Raw genomic sequence first — 21,035 nt, 5'->3', positions numbered from 1 at the left:
GGGGCTCCCAGGCGCGACCCCCGCGCCGCTCGGGGCCCCGCTGGCCTTTGCTTCAGACCGACGGCGGTGGCGTAATGAGCCGGGTGGGCTTTCGTTACCGGGGTTAGGCGTTCTCGCTTGTTCTCCTGAAGTTCATGCAGGATCGCGTGTCTGTTGCCCTCTCGCGGGTTGTGCGAACGCCCGATTTCGGCGTCGGAACCGAGTCAGCCGTCATGCGGGCGGGGACTTGGCGGGTTTCGGGTCAGGCCCGTGCTGCCGGGTGATTTGGAGCCGCTCACACCTATCGGGCTTTAAGCCAGCCCCGTACTTCCCAAGCGCCGTGGTGGCCTCCGTCTCTGTTCCCTGGTTTAATTAGGCTGTCAGATTTTAGCGCTAAAACTGCGGCACAGGAGGGCCCGCCTGCCTGCGGTCATCCCGACGCTGTAGCGGCTTCCCAGGTCCGTGACGGATTTATACTGACGAGCTGAAATTCTAACAACCGGCTTGGGTTCAAATTAGTGATTCAGTGAAGAGCTGGGTACTCCCATAGAGGTGTCCAAATGAGTGTGAAACTCGCTCGGGCAGCAGTTGTTGCCAGCGCGACACCGTTAGAGACTTGGGCTGCAAAATCTCGGGGGAGCTGAACGCCAAACTGCTGGCGCTGAAGCTCGCAGGACTCCCTGGTTTATCACCGTACAGCTTCTCTTCTGATAACGGCAAGTTTTCTTCTGTTTGGGCTAAAAAGAATGTTAAAAGTGGGTTTAACTTTCTATTTTAATACCGACAGAAAGTTTTAAAAGTGCAGAAATGGTAAGGGGGTGAGAGTGAATGGTGGGGGGGGGGGGCTGCGTGTGCTGGAGTTGACGTAAAGAAATGTTCATCAGCTTTTGAAACCTGGAATCGTATATTCAGCTTTATTGCACACTGTAGATAACGAACTGATAACTAAAACTTCTTAGTTTTCTAAAATTAAAGTATGAGAAAGGGGGGAAATATGGAGCAGATCCCGTGGCATTTTGTGACAGAGATGGGAAAGAAATTAGAGATCTCTCCTTGCGTTCAGTTATACTGCTGATAGGCGGTATATGGATATCGTCCTGCTGCTGTACTGATTCCAAATGTACGTGGTACCTAAGTATACCAAAGTGCTGAAACAAACTATATTATTTTTAGTGCCAATACTGTTGTAACACAACCCTGTGTGGCAGTGACGGAAGGGAAAGAAGGAGGTGGGGGGCTTGAGGGCTTCGCTGCTTCTTCCCGCTTCCCAAGCCTGGCTACTAGGCTTGTCTGGAGAAAGGGTCTGTGGGTCCTGGGCTACAGGAGGGTGAACAAGGGAATTATTCTGGCGTGGTGACTGAAAATCAAGAATTGGGAGGAAGAGCATATGGTCACAGTCGAGGTCCCTCTGTGACTTGTACACTCAGCTAAAGAGTTTCCTAGGGAATTCCTAGCCCTACCCTCTCCCGCAGTGTGGCTGGGATAAGAGAGCATTGATGAGGGGAGAAGAGGAGACTCCCGCCTCCATCACTCACCCCTCAAGCCTCGCTAACTTCTTGAAGCTGCTGTTGTGAAGTTTGATGACGTTACGGAATTTTGATGTCAGTGTTGTAAAGGCGTTGACGATTGCTGTGTCACATGTGCTCAGGGGTTTATGTTTCTTTATTTGCAGTTTGACAGCTTTTCCACTGAGCAGAGGAATAATTTGCCTAGCCTACCTGCATAAAAATTGTATAAAAAGCAACAAAGAACAGTTTTATTTGTTCGACAAAGTTTGAGATCGCTTCAAAGAGTCTTCGTCTTTTCCTATGTATAATGGAAATCAGTGGATTTCTAAAAAGGAAGCTGTTCTTGATGGTCTAGTGTTCTCGTGATGTGCTTATAGTAGTACTCTAAAACCAAAACAAAAATATGGCCAAGTAATTCCTCTGATTTCAGTATCGTTAGGAGTACGTCTATATTAATCAGCTTGGCAAGATGAATACAAATGTTTAGAAACTTTAGAAGTCCAAGAAAGTAAGACAAGTAATTCTTTTCAGCCTTTCCGCCTAGATATGAGAAATATAATTCAACTGCAAATTGTTCCCATGCTCATATTCCATCTTTTGTGAATTTATGGTGCAGGCATTATCGGAAGCGCTCTGCGTCACGTGGACGCTCCGGTAGCCGTTCTAGAAGTCGTTCTCCATCTGACAAAAGAAAACGTGGAGAAGACAGACGCTCTAGAAGTAGAGATCGAGAACGTAGACGTGAGAGGTCACGCAGTAGGGACAAGAGAAGGTCTCGATCGCGTGACAGAAAGCGTCAAAGGTATGACTTACCAATTCCATTCAAAGTACACAAAAATGCCTGTCATCTGAATACCGATGTTCTTGCTCTATAATTAGTTACTTTGCTGCTGTTCATGACAGATTTTACTATGCTTAATGGCTTTGCTTCTTAAATGGTTTCTAGCTGCTGGTGCTGGAGTTTATAAGCTCTTAGAGGTCTTGATGATTGTTGGATTCCTTTTACAACTTGTTCCTCAATAGCAGGCTAAAATTATACTGTGATCACATGCTAAATAAATACAATTTTGTTCTGTGGCAGACGTTCAAGAAGTAGAGAAAGGGAACGGAGCCGAGAGAGACGAAGATCCCGGAGCCGAGAGAGGAGGCGCTCTAGAAGCAGAAGTAGAGGTAGACGGTCTCGATCCTCCAGTCCAAGCAAGAACAGGAAAACAGAAAACAGGTATTTGTTTTCTGTTCTCTAATTGCAATCAATGTCATAGTGACAAAATACTGTAAAACTATTGGTAGCGTGGAGGGAATCATCAGGCAAAACCACGCGAAGCTTTGGTTTGTTGAACAAGGAGAATATTATGCGAGTGTGCTGTTATGATCCTTTCCCATTGCTTGAGGTGCCTAACGCAGTTTGTTGTGAGGACGTTTCTGTAAAAGAAAAAGATCCAAGTTGCGGCAGCTAAAAAATGCGGTTAACTTTAAAGTTAAGGCTGAACTTCATCCTGAAAGTTTTGTGGTGCTTCATTGTTGTCTCAGGTTCCAGTATCAATAAGTAATGTTTTGTGTCCCAGCATGTATGCCCATATTAGTAAAGTACAGGTGCTCTCTAGCACAGGCATTACATTGAAGTATAACTTCCTTTAAACCTGTAAATTACTGGAGAATTGTAAGTTTTAGTTACTGGATTTGCTCCAGTGCCGTGTTCTCAGTGATGCGCTGTATCATTTTCTTTCTCAGATAAAGCACTTTATTTCTTTGGAAACATAGAGGGCTTTAAAAAAAATATCCGGTAGTAGTAGGGGATCTATAAACGGCATCGTGGTGACGTCTATAACAGGTATTTCTAAACTGCTGTAAGTGCCACTGATTGTACCTGAGCTCAGTGTTTCATCCGTTCTTTACAAAAGAAGTGTTTAAAAAAAATGTAAGCCAATGAAGTTTGGAATCTGCTTTTTTCAATTACATTTGTGCAGAGAAATAAAATATATAGTGTAACACGTCAAAGAAGCTCAAGAATTCTGCTTTGGTAAAGCCACCGCCTGTTTTTCTGCTGTTTGTTGAATTCTGTGGGTGTGCTTACTGCTGCAATCAATATGGATTTGACAAGTCTATGGGGTTTACAATCGAGTGAACTGTCTAGTAAATAGACTTAGTAAAGAGGTGAACCTTGAACTCTTTTAGATGTTGGCTTTAGAAAAGTGTAAAAACTTACCTCAGGTCGTGTTCTTTTAAATACACTTCAATGGAATTTCCAGGTAGAATTACAGACAGCATATAATCATGCTGCACTGTAAAATGAGTAAGTCCCGAAGCTGTAACAGCAGAGCCTATAAAGAATAAGCAGGTTGATGACAATCTAGAAATTGTGAGAAGCCAGAATCACAAAGTCTTTTGGAATAAGCGTATGCTTTGTATAAGAATAGCCCAATGAAAAAGACTTAATGAGATTTAATTGACTAAAGTGAATTTAAATTTATTATCATGAGTTAACACATGTTTGGTTTGGATGCTTTTTTTTTTTTTTTTAAATTGGAAGCAAGTAAGGATAATAAAATCTGTGATAAATGGGTTTTGTATGAGATGTAAGTCTGCATGTTACATTTGAGTTACAGAAGTAGCTTTTCCCAGGGAGAGTTGTTTTTATGTCTTTCAGCCAGTACTGTATGCTCAGGGGGACGTTGAGACTTCCATGGCAAGGTGCTAGGTCACTTTGCTTCTCTAGAAATTCAACAAACAGGACATTTTTAGTATTTCTCCTCTAACTGCTGTCTTGAAGGAGGTGTAAAAGAAACTGTAGAACCACTGGAGTATCAGTTGTAAGTGTTCTGGAAGTGAAGTCTGCAACTTCCCCCTGTAAAGATATGAGAAGAGCAGAACCCCAGCATGTGAATCGGTGGATTACAATAGATTCTACAATTCTGGTAGTAAAAGGGAATATTTCCATGAAATGGAAAGATTCTCTGGGAGTCAGTGTGCTTTAGTGTAAGGTCTTTGAAAACATAAGCCTGTGCAGGGTGTTCATAGTTCTGTTTCTATCCAGCACATGTGTATTCCCACCCTGAGAAAAGCTGTAATGTTCTAAGAAATCTTTGATCTTACCTTTCAGATCAAGATCTAAAGAAAAGACAGAAGGTGTGGAAGTTTCCAAAGAAAAGAAAAAAGACAAAGACGACAAAGAAGAAGAGAAGGATAAAGATGCTACCACAAATACTGTGGCCACTGAGGTAGATGCTTTTAACACTTACAAATTTAAAAGATGGAATTCAAACCAGGAATTAAATTAGCCATAGATTACTGCATTAACAAAAGAAAACCTGTTCTTAGAGCTGGACAAAATCCCTACTGAATGAGAGAGTATTCTCTTCAGTAACACAGACTCCTGTCACGGGATGCGCTTCCAGTTCTTGGCATAAGAAACATTCTTCTCAGTTCAAGATTTCGAACTGCTTAGACCGCAAACTGCAGACAACCGTCAAGGATCTCTCATTTTTCACATATTGGGTGTCAGTAGATGAGCTTAAAAATTTTTTTGGCCTCTGGACCCATGCAGGAATCAAAGAACAAAGTGAGAGGGAAGCTCACTTTGCCTTGTTCCATGGCATGAAAAGATCTGCCCAGATGAAGAATTCCCAAACTAGCAGTTTTAGCTAACTCTTCTAAACCAGCACACTGTTACTAACTCTCCTTTGCTCATAGCAGCTGCACTGTCAGTGAGGGCTCCCCAGGCATAAACCAGTCACGGGATTTTGTACTAGAATGACTTTTGGAAGTAGAGGGTAACATGATAATTCTTTAGTCTTTTATGGATCAATGGCTAAAATGAGTTGAAACTCACTGATGTGAGTTACAATATTTTTTTTCTAGTAAATAAAGGAAAGTTTAATTCACTATTATCTTAAAAAGTATATACCAGCTACTATAATGAAAAATAAAATAGTTAACTGCATTTCTGACTTGAAAATGTTACAGTTGATGTTGGTGTTTCTCATTCACTTCTGCTGTGATAAATTTGCGGATGTCCAGTCTTCTACAGCATGCTCATGCCACATTTACATTTGTTTGAAGAAGCATAGGCTAAAGCCAGTGGCCATTAATTTTTCACTATTTGGTTGTTTATCATAGAATTTTGATCAGAACAAACTAGAAGAAGAAATGAGAAAACGAAAAGAAAGAGTGGAGAAATGGAGGGAAGAACAACGCAAGAAGGCTATGGAAAACATTGGAGAACTGAAAAAAGAAATTGAAGAGATGAAGCAGGGGAAAAAATGGAGTTTAGAAGATGATGATGGTATTTAAATTTTTATATAGAACGGTTAAACTACTTTTTCTCCTAATAATATTTTTATTACATTATCTTTAAAGCATTTAATTGCTTTTCAGAATGCGAACTATAAAATAGCCAAGCCTAAATCTGGTTGTGGCTTCAAATGGTTTAAGATACAATTGAGATTAACAAGCTGGAGAGATTGATATGAGGAAAAATGATACAGTAATAATAAAACTGGACAGCAATTATTCCCTGTCTGTTTTCTTCCCATCTCCCTTGCTCGTGTTAGATGATGAAGAGGAAACTGCAGAAGGGGAAAAAGAAGGCAATGAGGTTGAAGATGAAGAGTTAGATCCTTTGGATGCTTACATGGAAGAAGTCAAAGAAGAGGTCAAGAAGTTCAATATGAGAAGTGTGAAAGGTGGAGGTGGGAGTGAAAAGGTAAAATCACATATTAAGATTTCTTATCTTTGTCTTTTAAAAACAGCTTTGTGTTTTAGTATCAAAATGGCTTTGAAAAAAAAAAGAAGGAAAGTGCAAAAATGCAAGGAGTAAGTCAGATGCACTCAGTGGCTGTTTGCCTTACCTTTAATTTCCTGGTGTTTTTATCAAGCTGTTTTATCAAGCATTATTCTGATAAAATTTCACTGAAGGAAATGAAAAATAATCCAGCATAATGCATTCAGAAGTACAAATACTCTGTATATTTTATACAGTATGGTTTTTGTTTTATATGATAGCACGATAGTTTTTCTTAACTGTTTTTGTAGAAATCCGGACCAACTGTTACCAAGGTAGTAACCGTGGTGACAACCAAAAAGGCAGCTGCAGAGTCAGAGAAGAAGAAAGGGGAGCTCATGGAAAATGACCAAGATGCAATGGAGGTAATGAAAGTGTCTTGTATTTCTACTATGGAAAGGCAACGTGCCTCTTCATAAGAGGCATGAGGATGAGGGTAATCCTGGGATTTTTCCATCTCCTAGGAGATAAACATTTAGTTATTTAATTTGCAGAACCACACTTACAAGATTTTTCGACGTTACGTATTTTCTTGTCACTTGCACTGTTTTGGGGGGAAATTGCCATCACAGCTGTATTGTCCCGAGGCAGCGTTGTACAGATGAGAACTGAATGAGTGCATCAGGTTGTCTGGCTTTGTAATTGTTCTTAATATGACTGGGCTGGTGTACGTCACATGGAGCGTGTGTTCAGTTCACGTGTTCATGTTACTGGAATTGAGCAGGCAGTCCTGGTGATCCTGTGTGTGAGTGACCCACAAGCTAGTATAGAGTGTTCACATATGCAGCTGCTCGGTCCGCACGTTCAGCAGCATGTATCTGATCGGAAAAAGATGGGGTTTGTGTGTTACATTTCTGCTGAATTTCTTTGTAGGTATAAATATGTTAATTTCCAAAACACCTATAAGTTATGGATCTCAAAACACTTCATCAATCATAATGAGACATCTCTCTTAGCGCAAATGAGAGACAGATGTTCTCATTTTACAGTTTGGGAAACAGTAGAAAGGAGTTTGATTCTGCCCAGGGCTACAAAACGCTTTGCCAAGTCATGTGTTCTAGTAGACAGCACCTTAAACCAAATTTATAAGCATTTTCTGTTACACTGGCTGTAAATAACAAATGTGTTGTAGTAGGAAGAGGTGGTACCAGCAGATAAATGTCAGCTGCCCTCTCTGGATGTGGGTTCGATGAACTGGTAGATCTCCCAGTAGTCCTTCCAGTGTGCAGTTTTTTGCATGTTAAGCAGTGACAGATCAGCTTGAACGTTGAATTTTAACAGAATGGTGCTCTGGGATTCTCATAGAGCCATCTTGCTCAGTGATTGGACCTGAACTTCTCAGAATTACTCTTCTGTGGCCAAACTGCCTTCATAAAATGCTTCCAGGAGAATAGGAATATTGAGTACTTAATGAGGTTGTGCGTGGCGTCGTAGGCCTGAACAGTTGTTAAGGGTATGGGCACGCTCCTGGCAGGAGGTCTTGGAGGCACAGCCTTGCCCAGGTCGTAGGCCAGATACCTGCTAGCACTGTAGCTCAGCTGGGTCGTGCGAAGCGCTGTCTTGCTGCAGTTCCAGCATTAGTAGTACTCGACTAGTTTAAAGCTGAGTTGGGTGCATCTGCTAGAACTGTGACTGCAGCGGGACACAAACCAGTGGTATGCTGGTTGGGGTTACTATTTCTGTTGTGTGGCAGTGATTATTTCTGAATGGCAAGGCTGGTAGTTAGTATTCATAAAGTCAGGAAAGTGATACGGAACACGGTGAAAGTTAAGGTTTGGGAGAAACACGAAAGAAACAGATGAGAGAACAACTGGGACTTTTCCTAAACTGAGAGCATGTTTTTGGTATCTGGTCTAATAGGGTAAGAGGTAACTGTTGCTTCTGAGTAAAGTTCCTCTGTAAATGAAAAACTAGAGCCTCTCAGAATACCATTCATACTAATTTATACACAAATCATAATCTCTACAGTATTCCTCAGAAGAGGAGGAGGTTGATCTTCAGACTGCCCTGACTGGCTATCAGACCAAGCAGAGAAAGCTGCTAGAACCAGTGGATCATGGAAAGATAGAGTACGAACCTTTCAGGAAAAACTTCTATGTTGAAGTACCAGAACTGGCCAAAATGACTCAAGAAGGTGAGGACAAATACAACCAGATCACCTTGGGTACTATTAAAGACAAGAATGATGGATTTTTTTATTTATTTTTTTTTAATGTGCAAAGAAAGAGCAAGTTATTTTGGAATACAAAGAGCATTTGGAGCAACCTGGTATACAAAACCACTGAATCGGTTAGATTGCTATTATTGATAACTTCATATAATTATATATGAGGCTTTGATTGAAAAATTTGCCCGAGTCCTTTCCACCTATCTCCAGTACTTACGTGTAATGAACTAAAAGGCATTTTTCTGGTGGTGATAAAAGTAGTATTTCACATCCAGGGACAGATCGACAATACTTTGACCAACGTAGTAGAGAAATGTCAAGTTTGACTCTGTTGTAATGCAAACTCTATTTCAGAGGTGAATGTGTACAGGCTGGAGTTGGAGGGAATTACAGTCAAGGGAAAAGGCTGCCCCAAACCAATAAAAACCTGGGTACAGTGTGGTATTTCCATGAAGATTCTCACCGCCCTCAAAAAGTAAGCGAGCGCTTTATGAACTGTATCATGCTTGGTTTTGCTCACAGCATTCTATCATACGTTTATGAGAAAAACCTTTTTCTTTGTTGCACAATGCAACGTGTCCTTGTTTGTAGATGTTGCATATATAGTCATCAGAGCATTTATCACTCACTGTTGAACTGTTGTGATGAGCTCTTCCTTCTGCCGTTTGTATCATGCTTTTGCTGCTCATTTTTAAGCTGTATTTTTTGAATAGCACTGATATGTACACATAAATATGAACATGCATATTTTTTTAGCGTGGCTTTGTGCTTCATGTCTTGTTCTTAAAATATCTTTTCTTTCTTTCTTTAAGGCATGGCTATGAAAAGCCCACTCCCATTCAAACCCAGGCTATCCCAGCAATTATGAATGGACGTGATTTGATTGGCATTGCTAAAACAGGAAGTGGAAAAACTATTGCATTTCTGTTGCCCATGTTCAGACACATTATGGATCAGAGAGCGTTAGAAGAAGGAGAAGGTCCCATAGGTACGAAGCTTTTATTTTCAAAATTGCTGTTTAAATAAATAAAAACTCAAGCATATGCTTCAGAAGAGTCTTCAGTTCTTTTCTTTGTTATAGGGAGAATTGATTACTTACTAATGTCCGTTAATGAGTGGCTTTTTTTTTAATTTAGTTGATGATCACCATGCTGTTTAATGGGGTTTGTGGTGACTGTGCTATCTAATGTTGTTTCAAGAGCGCTTGCGTGTCCACATATCTGGAAAGGAGACCTTCTGCCTTTGATTTTGAAACTTGGACCAGAGTTCCACCCTATCCTCATACTCTCTTTCTTGAAATTGCATACATACGTACATACAAGTGAATTACTTTAAATGTCATTACAAAAGGTGAATTTTTATTGTATAAATAACAACATTTACCTTCCAATGTCTGATGAAAATGCTTTGCTTTTCAGCTGTCATTATGACACCTACTCGTGAGTTGGCTTTGCAGATTACCAAGGAGTGTAAGAAATTCTCAAAGACACTTGGGCTTCGGGTTGTCTGTGTTTATGGAGGAACAGGAATCAGTGAACAGGTACACAGAAGACATACCTCACTTGTCAAATAATTCTTGAACTTTATTAGCTAATGTTACTTTTGCAGGAAATTTAGTTCCTTTGTCTATCCCATAAATCCAGTACATTTGCAGCCTTCATTATGGATTTTCTCTGTATGAATGGCAGTAATGCAAAAGCTTAAGCTTTTGCCCATAACTTAGCCTTAATCATAATGATCTTGAAAATTCTCAAGTATGGTGTTAAAAGTTCTGCACTGTTTCTGCATGTACCGAGCGTGGCAGTAATCAAACTATTGGTGGGATGTGATAGTTTGAAAGTTATTGAGAAATTACATTTTCATGAGAGTTCCCCTCAGGATAACAAAGGCCAGAAAATGTTAACTTGGATTTATAGCATTATCAAATATTACATGTTGGAGTAATTCAGAGATTAATCTCAAGGGGTCCCTCCGCACCTCCCACCCCTCACCGCTTATGGAAGCATCGGGAGGGATCATCTGTGATGGAACATGGCTTGTTTAGTATCAGTTGTCCCTGATATAACACGTGACATTTCTTATAGGCCCTTAACTGTAGAGAAGTCATAGCCCCATTACAACTGCTTCAAGCGGTGGTAACTTAGGTTGTCAGAGGTTACTCTTCTGGAAAGCAAAGTTCTCTGAAGACTGAAAGAAATGCTAAGTAAAATCTTTACATAAAACCTTTCATGTTAGTAGAACGGCTGTATTACAGGGTATGTTGTTTTCTTTTTTTGCAAGGTGATGCATGTTTAAAAAAAAGAAAAAACACAAAGCAAAAAAACACTCTAATAGTATGTTTACTGTGTTTTAAAATCAGATAGCTGAACTCAAAAGAGGTGCTGAAATTATTGTTTGCACACCTGGACGTATGATTGACATGTTAGCAGCTAACAATGGTGAGTAGAAAGCCTTTTCCTATGGAGGATTTTTTATATTTGTTGTGTAATTCTAACAAATTCAAAAGATCATGTATTTTGATAAATGGTCTTACGGAATTTTCTTATATCTCTTCAGGCTGCACTCTCTAGCTATTGAGATTCTATAGCACTAATAATAGGTTTAACCATATATTGGTTTGACTTTCTTGGGGAGGACAGGAAATACTACATTCTTGAAGAGTGTTTGAGAATGTTTATCATTGTTAAACTTAAAATGTGCTGGTCCAAATTTTTTAACTTCCAAGTCATTTAGATAAAGGTTATATATCAGTTGCTTATTTGTCTGCCCGTTAATCCATTATTATTGTTAGTGTAGCACAGCAGTTACGCATTCTGCTTAAGAGCTCTGACTCTGCCTTTATGTGTTGGTTTTAAAAACCAAACAGACAAAGAAGCCCTCCCTAAATAACTGTTCAAAAGTAAAAGAACTGACCTTACATCAGATATTCAGATTGATTAAACTGAGCCACTGCAGCTTTAAGAGGTTTTGTCCTAGTGTAACCATTGCATGCTTATTAGATAAAGTTTTATTATTAAATTATTCCACATCAAAACCTCTACTAAACTGTTGACATTATTTAACTTCTGTGGAAAAAGTACCTTCAAGACATATAGAACTGGGCTTCCAAGACTTAAATCGTCAAAGGTAGGTACATTAATGCTGTTCCCAAGTAATTTTACAAAGTTATTATTTGGGGATGAAAGTGTTAAGGTGTTAAATAGATGCGTAGATTTTTAAGAAACATTTGTTTTGTTCCTTAAGTATGAATTCCGTATCTTAAAAAAACGCAGCGCTAAGTCTCTAAAAAAGAATTTGAGGATTCAGCTACAATTTGCTGAAGCTGAAAGGACCGAATTCTGCTGTAGTTTGGTAGGCGCAAGTCTGAGCGGTAGTTGTAGAAAATGTGGAAAATCTGTTCCATTCTGAGAGCATTTGACAGTGACACTCCACAGTTGTTTGGAACTGAATGTGTTCACATGTTTATATCGTTTGCGAATATGATTCTTAAATCCCGGAGTTAAATCCTTCTCATGAAAGGGAATCTCTTAGCTAGTAGTTTGGGAAGGGTGCTAATTATCCTGTCCATCATAATTTCAAAGTGTTCACAGATACACAACTTATTTTTGTTTCCAGCTGTCCCAGAGTTTGGGGTGGTTCTTAATTTTAAATTTAGTAGTAGTATTACTGGGTAGGTTTTAATCTTTATTTATCCGTTTTGAAAAGACTGCTTACTCTGTTTTATGCGTATGATTAGCTGTTAACTAGAACTAGTATGATTATCCTCAAATAGTTATTTCTAGCTCCAAGGAAGCGTTACAGATTATATGTATAAAAGGAGTTTTTCTGAGGCTGCAACAGTTAGCACTGGACTTTGCCTTCCACACATGCGCTGTAATCTCTAATATGTTTTTTTCTAGGTGGCGCTGTCAGATAATGGCTGATGTGGCTCCTTGCTTCATCTCAGTCTTAGTTTTATGATGTGTTTTGGCGAGGGCAGTTTTCTGAATTTTACAGGTTCTTCTGGCCCTATGATGGTATGCAAGAGAAGAGTTTCACAAAATAAAGGGCCTTGTGCATACTTACACGTTTCCCAGAATGTATATGTGATTAAAATGAGAACATTAAAATTCACATTTAGTGAATTTTTTTAAAAATTAATTAATGTCTTTGTTAGAAGATAGTGAGACTATATAACATTTAAAAAAATATATTCCTGAGGGAAACTAGATTTCCATTTGATTTTGTTTCCCATGTGTTTTTTCCTCTCCATTCGCAGGTCGGGTGACAAATCTCCGTAGAGTCACGTATGTTGTACTTGATGAAGCAGACAGAATGTTCGACATGGGTTTTGAGCCTCAGGTAATTAATGACATGGGTAATGCTTCCACTTAGAAAAGGATCTTGCAAATCTGCGTAATTATTACACTGCAAATGAGTGTTCAAAAAGATGTGCTACGTACGAACAACAGTTTAAACTGACTCTTCAATATTTCTGTTGTCCTTACATGCTTTGTTTTCAATAAATTCTTATATAACTTACATTTTCCTCTAACACACTGGGGTTTTTTACACACTTGTTTTGGATGCTTGTGGCCATGCTGTAGTCCCTATGTAATCCCTTGATGCAAGTGTCATTAGTAGTTGTAGCCTGCTCATCAGGTCTTCGATGTCTCCTGGCAATCTCCTGCAAGAGACAGGAACAAAAAAATGTTGGAAGTGTTGGCGACCAGTTACTTGCTGGCAGCTTTGGACATCCAGGACTCTTTCAGTTGTCATTGCACTATGTTGTCTTCCAAAATTAGGAAAATTCCTTTATTTTGTATCTTGATCTGTAGGGTTTCTGCTGCATGTGTTAAGATTTCCACTGGGCTGTTGCAGGGTTGCATATTGCCACTCAAATTCCTTTTGAGTCTGGCAAGTTTGGCCTTGTCTTCCAATGCCAGCACCTAGGTCCCATGAGCAGATCTGTAAAGAAATGTTTTGTAGCCTGTGTGTAGTGCAGAGACCACCCTGTAGTGCAGAGACCACCTAACTTTAAAGATGTATGCGTACGAAGCTTAATTCCAGCGCTTGGATACTAACAGGGGGTGTTCTCTTCAACCAGGTTATGCGCATTGTAGACAACGTCAGGCCTGATCGTCAGACGGTCATGTTCTCTGCTACTTTTCCCAGAGCTATGGAGGCATTAGCTCGGAGAATCCTAAGTAAACCTATAGAAGTGCAGGTGGGAGGCAGAAGCGTTGTCTGTTCTGATGTGGAGCAACATGTTGTGAGTATCACACGTCTGCCTCGCTTGTCTTCTCATTTGCTTGCAAAAGATTATTTCCAGCAATATTGAATATAAATCAATATACCCACAGAGCTTGTATTTTTAAAAGCTTGCTGACCGTATTAAACATGAACTCAGAATAAACTAGCACCCTAATCTGCAAGTGCAATGTGATCACTTTTTTTAAAAAGGTTGGTTTTATACCACTAAGCTGAATAGCAGTTTTGCTGCTAGCTGTGGAAACAGCCTGAAAAAGTCATCTCCTGTTCCTGATTTTTATTCTTACGCACCCTGAATGTGCTAAAGACTTAAGATACAATTTATACTCTTTCTACTTTGCTTTTGTCTGTCTTTTTCCAGATTGTCATAGAAGAGGAGAACAAGTTTTTGAAGTTACTGGAGCTACTGGGTCACTATCAGGAGAAAGGATCAGTTATCATATTTGTAGATAAACAAGAACACGCTGACGGGTTGTTGAAAGATTTAATGAGAGCCTCTTATCCTTGCTTGTCTCTTCATGGAGGTAATCTGCAATCTTAAGGACCGATATTAACAACTCCAAACTAGAATATTGGTATTCAGTAGTTACAAAGACAGGTTACTTAGTTCCAATTATTATTTCTTCCGAAGCAGGCTTTGCTTTACAATTGGGAAAGATATTTGCCTCCTAATTTGAAATAGACATGATAGTTTTCTGTAACTGCTCTTTATTTTTCCCTGTGAGATGTCATCACATGCCACATCTTGTCTCTCTATAACAGGATTGTTGCTGAGTGTTAACACCTCTCAGGGAATATTACCAACTGCTTGCTATTGTAGAGCAGTGAGTGCCATTGGGGGAGTATTACGTGATATTTTTATTTGAGATTCCATAATAATAGCAGCTGTTGTTTCACTTTTCTGCCACCAAGTAGTAATATAACGGAAGTAGTTTAGTAGGAAGAGGAAGAAATCTCTTGAGAATATTGTCCATTCCAGAGTATTTTAAAACTTTCTATATATAATGCTCTTAAAAAATGCAGTAACCCGTAAGTGCAAAACCACTGTTCCTTTAGAGCAACAGTGGAAGAAAAACATTCTCGTTCTTCTGAGATTTCCATTGCCTTTAGAGAACAGACAAAGCCTCTGAGGTCTCAATTAAATATAAGAAGTCAAATAGCATTTCCATTGCCTTTAGAGAACAGACAAAGCCTCCGGATGAGGTCTCAATTAAATATAAGAAGTCAAATAGAAAATCACATTAAGGAAGCTTTTGAGGATCTTGGTGTGGGAAAACATCTTTTTGTAGTGGAAAAACTGAAAGTTTTGATATTCTGGCTAACGGACTAAGAAATTTATTATGCTGGCTAATGTATTTTGCCTGTAAAAGTGTGAAAGTATTGAAACTTTATTTGCATGGGCTTTCGATTGTTTGAAGTTTAAGGGTGTTTTGACCTGTGTACAAATTCTTGTGGCTCAAAGCAGAGCTTTACAGTTAACGGTTTTGTCTGGTTTCTTTCAGGCATTGATCAGTATGACAGGGATAGCATAATTAATGATTTCAAGAATGGAATTTGCAAACTTCTGGTGGCCACATCTGTAGCCGCAAGGGGCTTGGATGTAAAACAATTGATGCTGGTGGTCAATTACAGCTGTCCCAACCACTACGAAGATTATGTGCACCGAGCAGGCCGAACTGGACGAGCCGGCAATAAAGTATGTATAACCAGTTGCCTGTTTTGATTATTACTGAAAATTTTTCCTTATTTATTGCTTGATCAAGGTGTACCCAAGGCACGGGTACAGAGGAGTACTTCACAGTATTAGTGGGAAGAGCCTTTTCCTTTAGAGTGCATCTAAGGTTTTTGAGTGATCATTTGTAAAATATATTCTGAGTTTTAGCACTGTTGGAACTTTTAGCAAGTTGGAACTTGCATGTTCTTCTGATGTATGAATGTTCTTTTAAATGTCAGTCGTGGCTGAAAGTTTGGGTGTTTTTTACTGTTGGAAGTGTGCCCTACTAAATTTATTAGATTTTATTTTCCAAACATTTAACCATGACAAGATTGAAAGGAAAAACTTCGGTTCCTACCATCTGTGGGTGATTAACTCTGTATCAGCTTCCTGGGAAATCACATTATTCATTCTACATTCCCGCTAAAAAAAGTTTATGCATGAATATCATGGTTGCTTTTATTGATCAGAACAACAACATCTGTGCAAGGGTGCTTCAAGAAATTTAGAGATAAAGTGTCTTTAGAGATTTTTCTTTATTATGTTTTAAATTAATTTTGACCAGGGGTATGCATATACATTCATTACTGAGGATCAGGCACGGTATGCTGGTGATATCATTAAGGCTTTGGAATTGTCGGGGAATCCAATTCCTACTGATTTGGAGAAGCTCTGGGCTGACTTCAAAGACCAACAGAAGGCTGTAAGTAATTCTTTCTTCTGTAGTGGGCTTTGGTCTGGGTTTAATGCGTACGCACGTGCATCCAGTTGTACAGTGTACGTACATGAGTCATCTCACCGACTTCATTGAGAACGCATCTGTGTGCTTAGGTAAGTGTTCAAGTGTTTACAAGATTGGGATCTTGAATGTCATTTACAGAACTGTTCTTGAGAATTTAAATATTGTCATCTGGTACGTGATAGAGAAATGCCTACTGTGTAAGGGGCGCTTTGGCTTTAATCAAAATTCATGTAAAAGATAATGAAGTTCTTTCACAGAATTTGTATTATTATTTCTAGAGCTCTCGCCATCAGAAGATCTGGCTCATGCTGAGAAGAGTGACTTTGGAGTTTTTCCGATAGAAAAGCTGGAGGGTTTTTTTAACTGCATTTGAAAAGCATTTAAAATGCATACTTACGGAAAATCCCAATAGTGTATTGTTTCTCTGCTGAATTAATGTAGCTTTTTTTTATTACACTTCATTGTAAAATACAGTTTTTAAAATTTGAAGAGCTTTCTAAATGTGCTAGGATTTGGTTTTTAAAATAAATAACTCAAAAAATTTTTGTATAATTTTATATTTATTTTCTGACTATCAGGATTAGGATTTTAAACTTCTAAGTATGAAAGTATATGTTTTTGTTTTCAGGAGGGAAAGTTGATCAAAAAAAGCAGTGGATTCTCTGGCAAAGGTTTTAAATTTGATGAAACAGAACAGGCTTTGGCTAATGAAAGAAAGAAGCTACAAAAAGCAGCTCTTGGCTTGCAAGATTCGGATGATGAAGATACAGCTGTTGATGTAAGCACCTGAAAATAAGATTTAAGTTTGCTTAAGGATTTCCAATATATTTGTTTTTTCCCCAGTAGGTTACATAGAAAGCCATGCATTTGCAACATTCTGTTACTTCATGTCCTGTGCTACTGAATTAGTTAAATTCCATGAGTAGATCTGTAAGTATTCTTCAATGTAAAAGACACATAGCTGTGAAGATCTTCAAAGTCTTTACTGGTATTTTATACTAAATATATGTAGTTATGTAAAAGTCACAGAAATTATTTTCTTAGTAGTACTGATCTTGCGTAAATGAAATAGAACAATTGCCCTCAATTACAAACTTTTTTGTACTTGCAGTGTTGTAAAGAAATTCATAGTAGTCTTTTCTATTTCTAAATCCTTACTGGAGTCCTTTTGTAATGTTTTTTAGCCTCCTTTTCATAACTTGAAAGTGGACACTGTGTTAAAGCTTTTTCCTGGTTATTAGATCATCTGTTCCTTTTGTTGAGTTGTAGTTCTGGGCAGGCTTCTACCATTTATAGAAGATTTAATTCTTTAAAAGTATGTAAACTAAATGCACCGTACTGTTCTCTTTCTTCAGGGTGGTAAGACTATCTAATGGCAAAGGCACTGATCTAATAACTGTTATTTTCTTTAGATCGATGAACAAATTGAAAGCATGTTCAATTCAAAGAAAAGAGTAAAAGACATGGCAGCACCAGGAACATCAAATGCTCCTACACCGTCGGCTGGCAATGCAGAAAAATTGGAAATTGCTAAGAGATTGGCTTTAAGAATTAATGCCCAGAAGAATCTTGGAGCAGAGGCACAAGTATTGGTCCCCTTCCACTTTAAGGTCAGGCTCTTTACAGAGCAATTTTTTTCATTTTCTCATTCTTTCTCCTTTTAACATTCTCTCTCTCTCTCCGCCCCCCCCCTGCCCCCCGCCCAGGGTTGTTCAGTTCTTTGTTCTGTAGCTGCCATTTTATTTAGTGTTTCTGCACGCTAATAACATATACTGCATTATTTAACTCATTTGTCCTGAGCTAACTCAGTTATAAGTTGTAGGATTTGTTACTGAGCTAATATGATAGTAAGATCTAATACAGAACTGGAAATGCTTTGTCTGCCCTTATAAAGAGTTAATTCATTACTGATAAACTTACACAATTAGATTTTGTGAGCTTTAGCGGAGCTGCAGGACATCTTTCTCTGCTGAAGCATATGATAGACAATCCATTTAGATTTAGGTTAATGTGGTCTGGAATGTCCAAAGATACACAAGACCAGTAAGATCCTTTTTGTGCAGGTGTGAGGGGAGTTATTGAGAGGAAGGAAAGAAGAGAAAGAGAAGTTTGGAGAATGTATTTGTTATACGCACAATTATACTACATAGAAAGCTTTAATGAAACCCTTGTTGGCTCATATAGGACTTCGTTTGGCTACCTTATTCTCATCATGGACCTGGGTTTTTTACAGGACGTAATGCAGCAGGCTACAAATGCTATCCTGAGAGGAGGCACAATTCAAGCTCCTACTGTATCTGCCAAGACCATTGCAGAGCAACTGGCTGAAAAAATCAATGCTAAGCTCAATTATGTACCCATAGAGAAGCAGGAGGAAGAGAAACAGGATGGAGGACAAAATGAATCCTTTAAGAGATATGAAGAAGAATTAGAGATCAATGACTTCCCACAGGCAAGTAACCATTTTGCTGTAATCGAGTGTAAATGACCATTAGTTAACAAAGGCTATCTTCGTAGCTTAGACTGTGATTATACCAATAAAATATTTTGCTTCTATTTCTTATCATACCTAATTGAAATTACCACATTAGCTGTGATTACTTCCCAGCTTGTAGATACACAGTGCTTTGGATGTATTCCAGAGAATATCAGAAAAACAAGCATTCCTTATCATACAGAAATCCTTTCGCCCTCTGCCACTGATTTCTCTCTTATTCAAATCTTTGACACCGTCTGGCATTTTATTTCAGAGGCCATACTACTATGACTGATACTGCTCTCTGCTTTTTTTTATTATCTGAGTATTTTTGCCATTCAGAATATTGCTGCTATAGTCTACCTCATCAGTTATTTTGAGGATTTATATTCCACACTATCAAGCACAAATTCCCTGTATTTATCTTGGAGGTTCTGCCCAGGTTTGCCTTATTTTATCAAGTTGTTGCGTTACTACTTTGTTACCCTTCCCTCTCAGAAATCCTCTTCATTCTTATCCTAAGTGGTTTCTCATTCATAGAACATGTTTTAGATTTTATGATTTTGCTAAGGATCCTTCTAACGCGTTAAGGATAACGCTTGCTAGGTACAAAACATTGCCTGCTCATAATGGCTAGCCAGGTTGTCTGCATATGCGTGTCTGCAAGTAAACAAATTGTAAATCTTTAGATTTGGGGTTTTTTGTTTTGTTTTTTTTTTTAGAGCTGCATTAGAAAAAATAGCTCTCTTCTGATCTTCTTTTTGTTCTTCGATATTTTGTAATATCTTCTCTGAAACACGGATGTATATATATGGCAGTTCATCAGTGAGAATCATCACTGCTCATTATGTCCCTGGAAAATCTCTGTACGGGAGAGGGACTCATCTTGCACTGTATGCACGTGTAACACTGAACACAGTGCAGATCTAAGGTGACAAAGTAAGATAAAACGATCGCCTAAAGCAAGAATGACAGCTGACCGTGGAAGCTGGTTTTTATACAAGTACTGTACAACCATCCAGCACCATCTCATGAGCTGTAGGATAGGCACAGGGCAGCCTTCCTGATCACGGGCGCAGTCATTTCGGAGAGTCGGATTAAGGCTGAGAAGGTACCTCTTGTAGAGAGAATATGTGACAGGCAAGGCTTTGATCCTGGGACGTACAACTTGCCTTTAGAGGCTGTATTCCAAAGCTGGCTTCTGGAAAAGCAGTGGGTTAAGGCGGGATGTGCCGTGTGTCTGCTCAACCTACCAGACCTGAGGAACCAAACAGGGACTGGAGGTCAGAAACAGCTTTGCCTTCACGCCAAGGCAGCGTGAGCTCCTCCAGCCTTAGTCCTAAGTCCTCTCGCTTTGAATGCTAGAGCTCACCACGACACAAAAATTGTCTCAACCTACAAGTAACTTACAGCGATCTATTTGATACTTTCTAGTAATTTCATTGTCTAAATTAATGGAGTGCATTTATCATAATGCAGTATTTCTGAGGATATTGTAGAGAGTTGGGATAATTTTTACAGGGTTGTGAAAAACAACTGGCAGTGTTTGTTCCTTAAGCTTTATTTGTGCAGATTTTAAGGTTCACTTATTTTTGTCTTTAACGAATGAACTGTGCAGAAATAAATAGCATTTATTTTGTTAAAGGGAAGTACTTGCAGCCATTAGCAGTATATGCTTGCCCTTGAAGTCTATTCCTGTACAAAAGGTACTAAATCAAATACTTGAGTGCTGCTTCAGAAAAGCACAAGAAAATATTACAAGTTTTGTTAAGCTTTCAGTGTAGCAGAATTGGAAGGTCTGTAGAGTTCTCACTTCAATAGTACTATGCATCCATTCTCTTTTCTCTCTCTTTTCTCCCTCTTCCACAACTTTATCTTGCTGACACAAGAGGCAGATTTTTTTACAGAAACTTACATAAAAATAACTGGCTAAAATGTCAATCTGCATTTTTCAAGTAGAATGCTGGGACTGATTTTCACAGTGCAGTGTTGCTTGTTGTTTGTCTAATATCTCAACTAACCTTTGGATTGCCATTTTGTATGATGCCTCTCCCCTTGCTGATCCCCCCATGTCCTTTACCTTGCAGACTGCCAGATGGAAAGTTACCTCCAAAGAAGCGCTACAGAGGATCAGTGAATATTCTGAAGCCGCTATCACCATCAGAGGAACTTATTTCCCTCCAGGCAAAGAACCCAAGGAAGGAGAACGAAAGATTTATTTGGCTATAGAAAGTATGCATTCTTTTTATAAACGTTTTAATAAACAGTATGACTCTAGTTTTTTAATTAGACATGGAATCTCTATAGACCCGCTGTAGTTACTTTGCAAATTAATATAATTGCTAAAGAAACACTCGTTTATCTTAATACATTTTGTCAAATGATCCATGGGGATCACAGAGACCTTCTGAGAAGACTG

The 21,035-nt window shown here is 38.9% G+C and overlaps 1 protein-coding gene across 1 annotated transcript in view; it reads left to right on the top strand.

Annotated features, from left to right (window-relative positions):
* The first annotated feature begins 212 nt into the window (after positions 1–212).
* DDX46 (DEAD-box helicase 46) overlaps positions 213–21,035 on the top strand; it is a 23,966-nt gene continuing 3,143 nt past the window's right edge. The window contains exons 1-21 of the mRNA XM_009646884.2: positions 213–259; positions 2,104–2,289; positions 2,569–2,709; positions 4,588–4,705; positions 5,604–5,769; positions 6,038–6,189; positions 6,519–6,632; positions 8,236–8,401; positions 8,789–8,909; positions 9,247–9,422; positions 9,853–9,974; positions 10,794–10,872; positions 12,693–12,775; positions 13,521–13,685; positions 14,046–14,208; positions 15,187–15,380; positions 15,964–16,101; positions 16,769–16,918; positions 17,553–17,750; positions 18,374–18,592; positions 20,704–20,848. Coding sequence (XP_009645179.1) covers positions 213–259; positions 2,104–2,289; positions 2,569–2,709; positions 4,588–4,705; positions 5,604–5,769; positions 6,038–6,189; positions 6,519–6,632; positions 8,236–8,401; positions 8,789–8,909; positions 9,247–9,422; positions 9,853–9,974; positions 10,794–10,872; positions 12,693–12,775; positions 13,521–13,685; positions 14,046–14,208; positions 15,187–15,380; positions 15,964–16,101; positions 16,769–16,918; positions 17,553–17,750; positions 18,374–18,592; positions 20,704–20,848 — 3,043 coding nt within the window. The remainder of the gene's footprint in view (positions 260–2,103; positions 2,290–2,568; positions 2,710–4,587; positions 4,706–5,603; positions 5,770–6,037; positions 6,190–6,518; positions 6,633–8,235; positions 8,402–8,788; positions 8,910–9,246; positions 9,423–9,852; positions 9,975–10,793; positions 10,873–12,692; positions 12,776–13,520; positions 13,686–14,045; positions 14,209–15,186; positions 15,381–15,963; positions 16,102–16,768; positions 16,919–17,552; positions 17,751–18,373; positions 18,593–20,703; positions 20,849–21,035) is intronic.

The sequence above is a fragment of the Egretta garzetta genome, unplaced genomic scaffold, assembly GCF_000687185.1.
Source record: "Egretta garzetta isolate BGI_Z169 unplaced genomic scaffold, ASM68718v1 scaffold439, whole genome shotgun sequence".
In the NCBI taxonomy this organism is placed as follows: Eukaryota; Metazoa; Chordata; class Aves; order Pelecaniformes; family Ardeidae; genus Egretta; species Egretta garzetta.
This window is presented reverse-complemented; position numbering and strand designations above follow the sequence as displayed.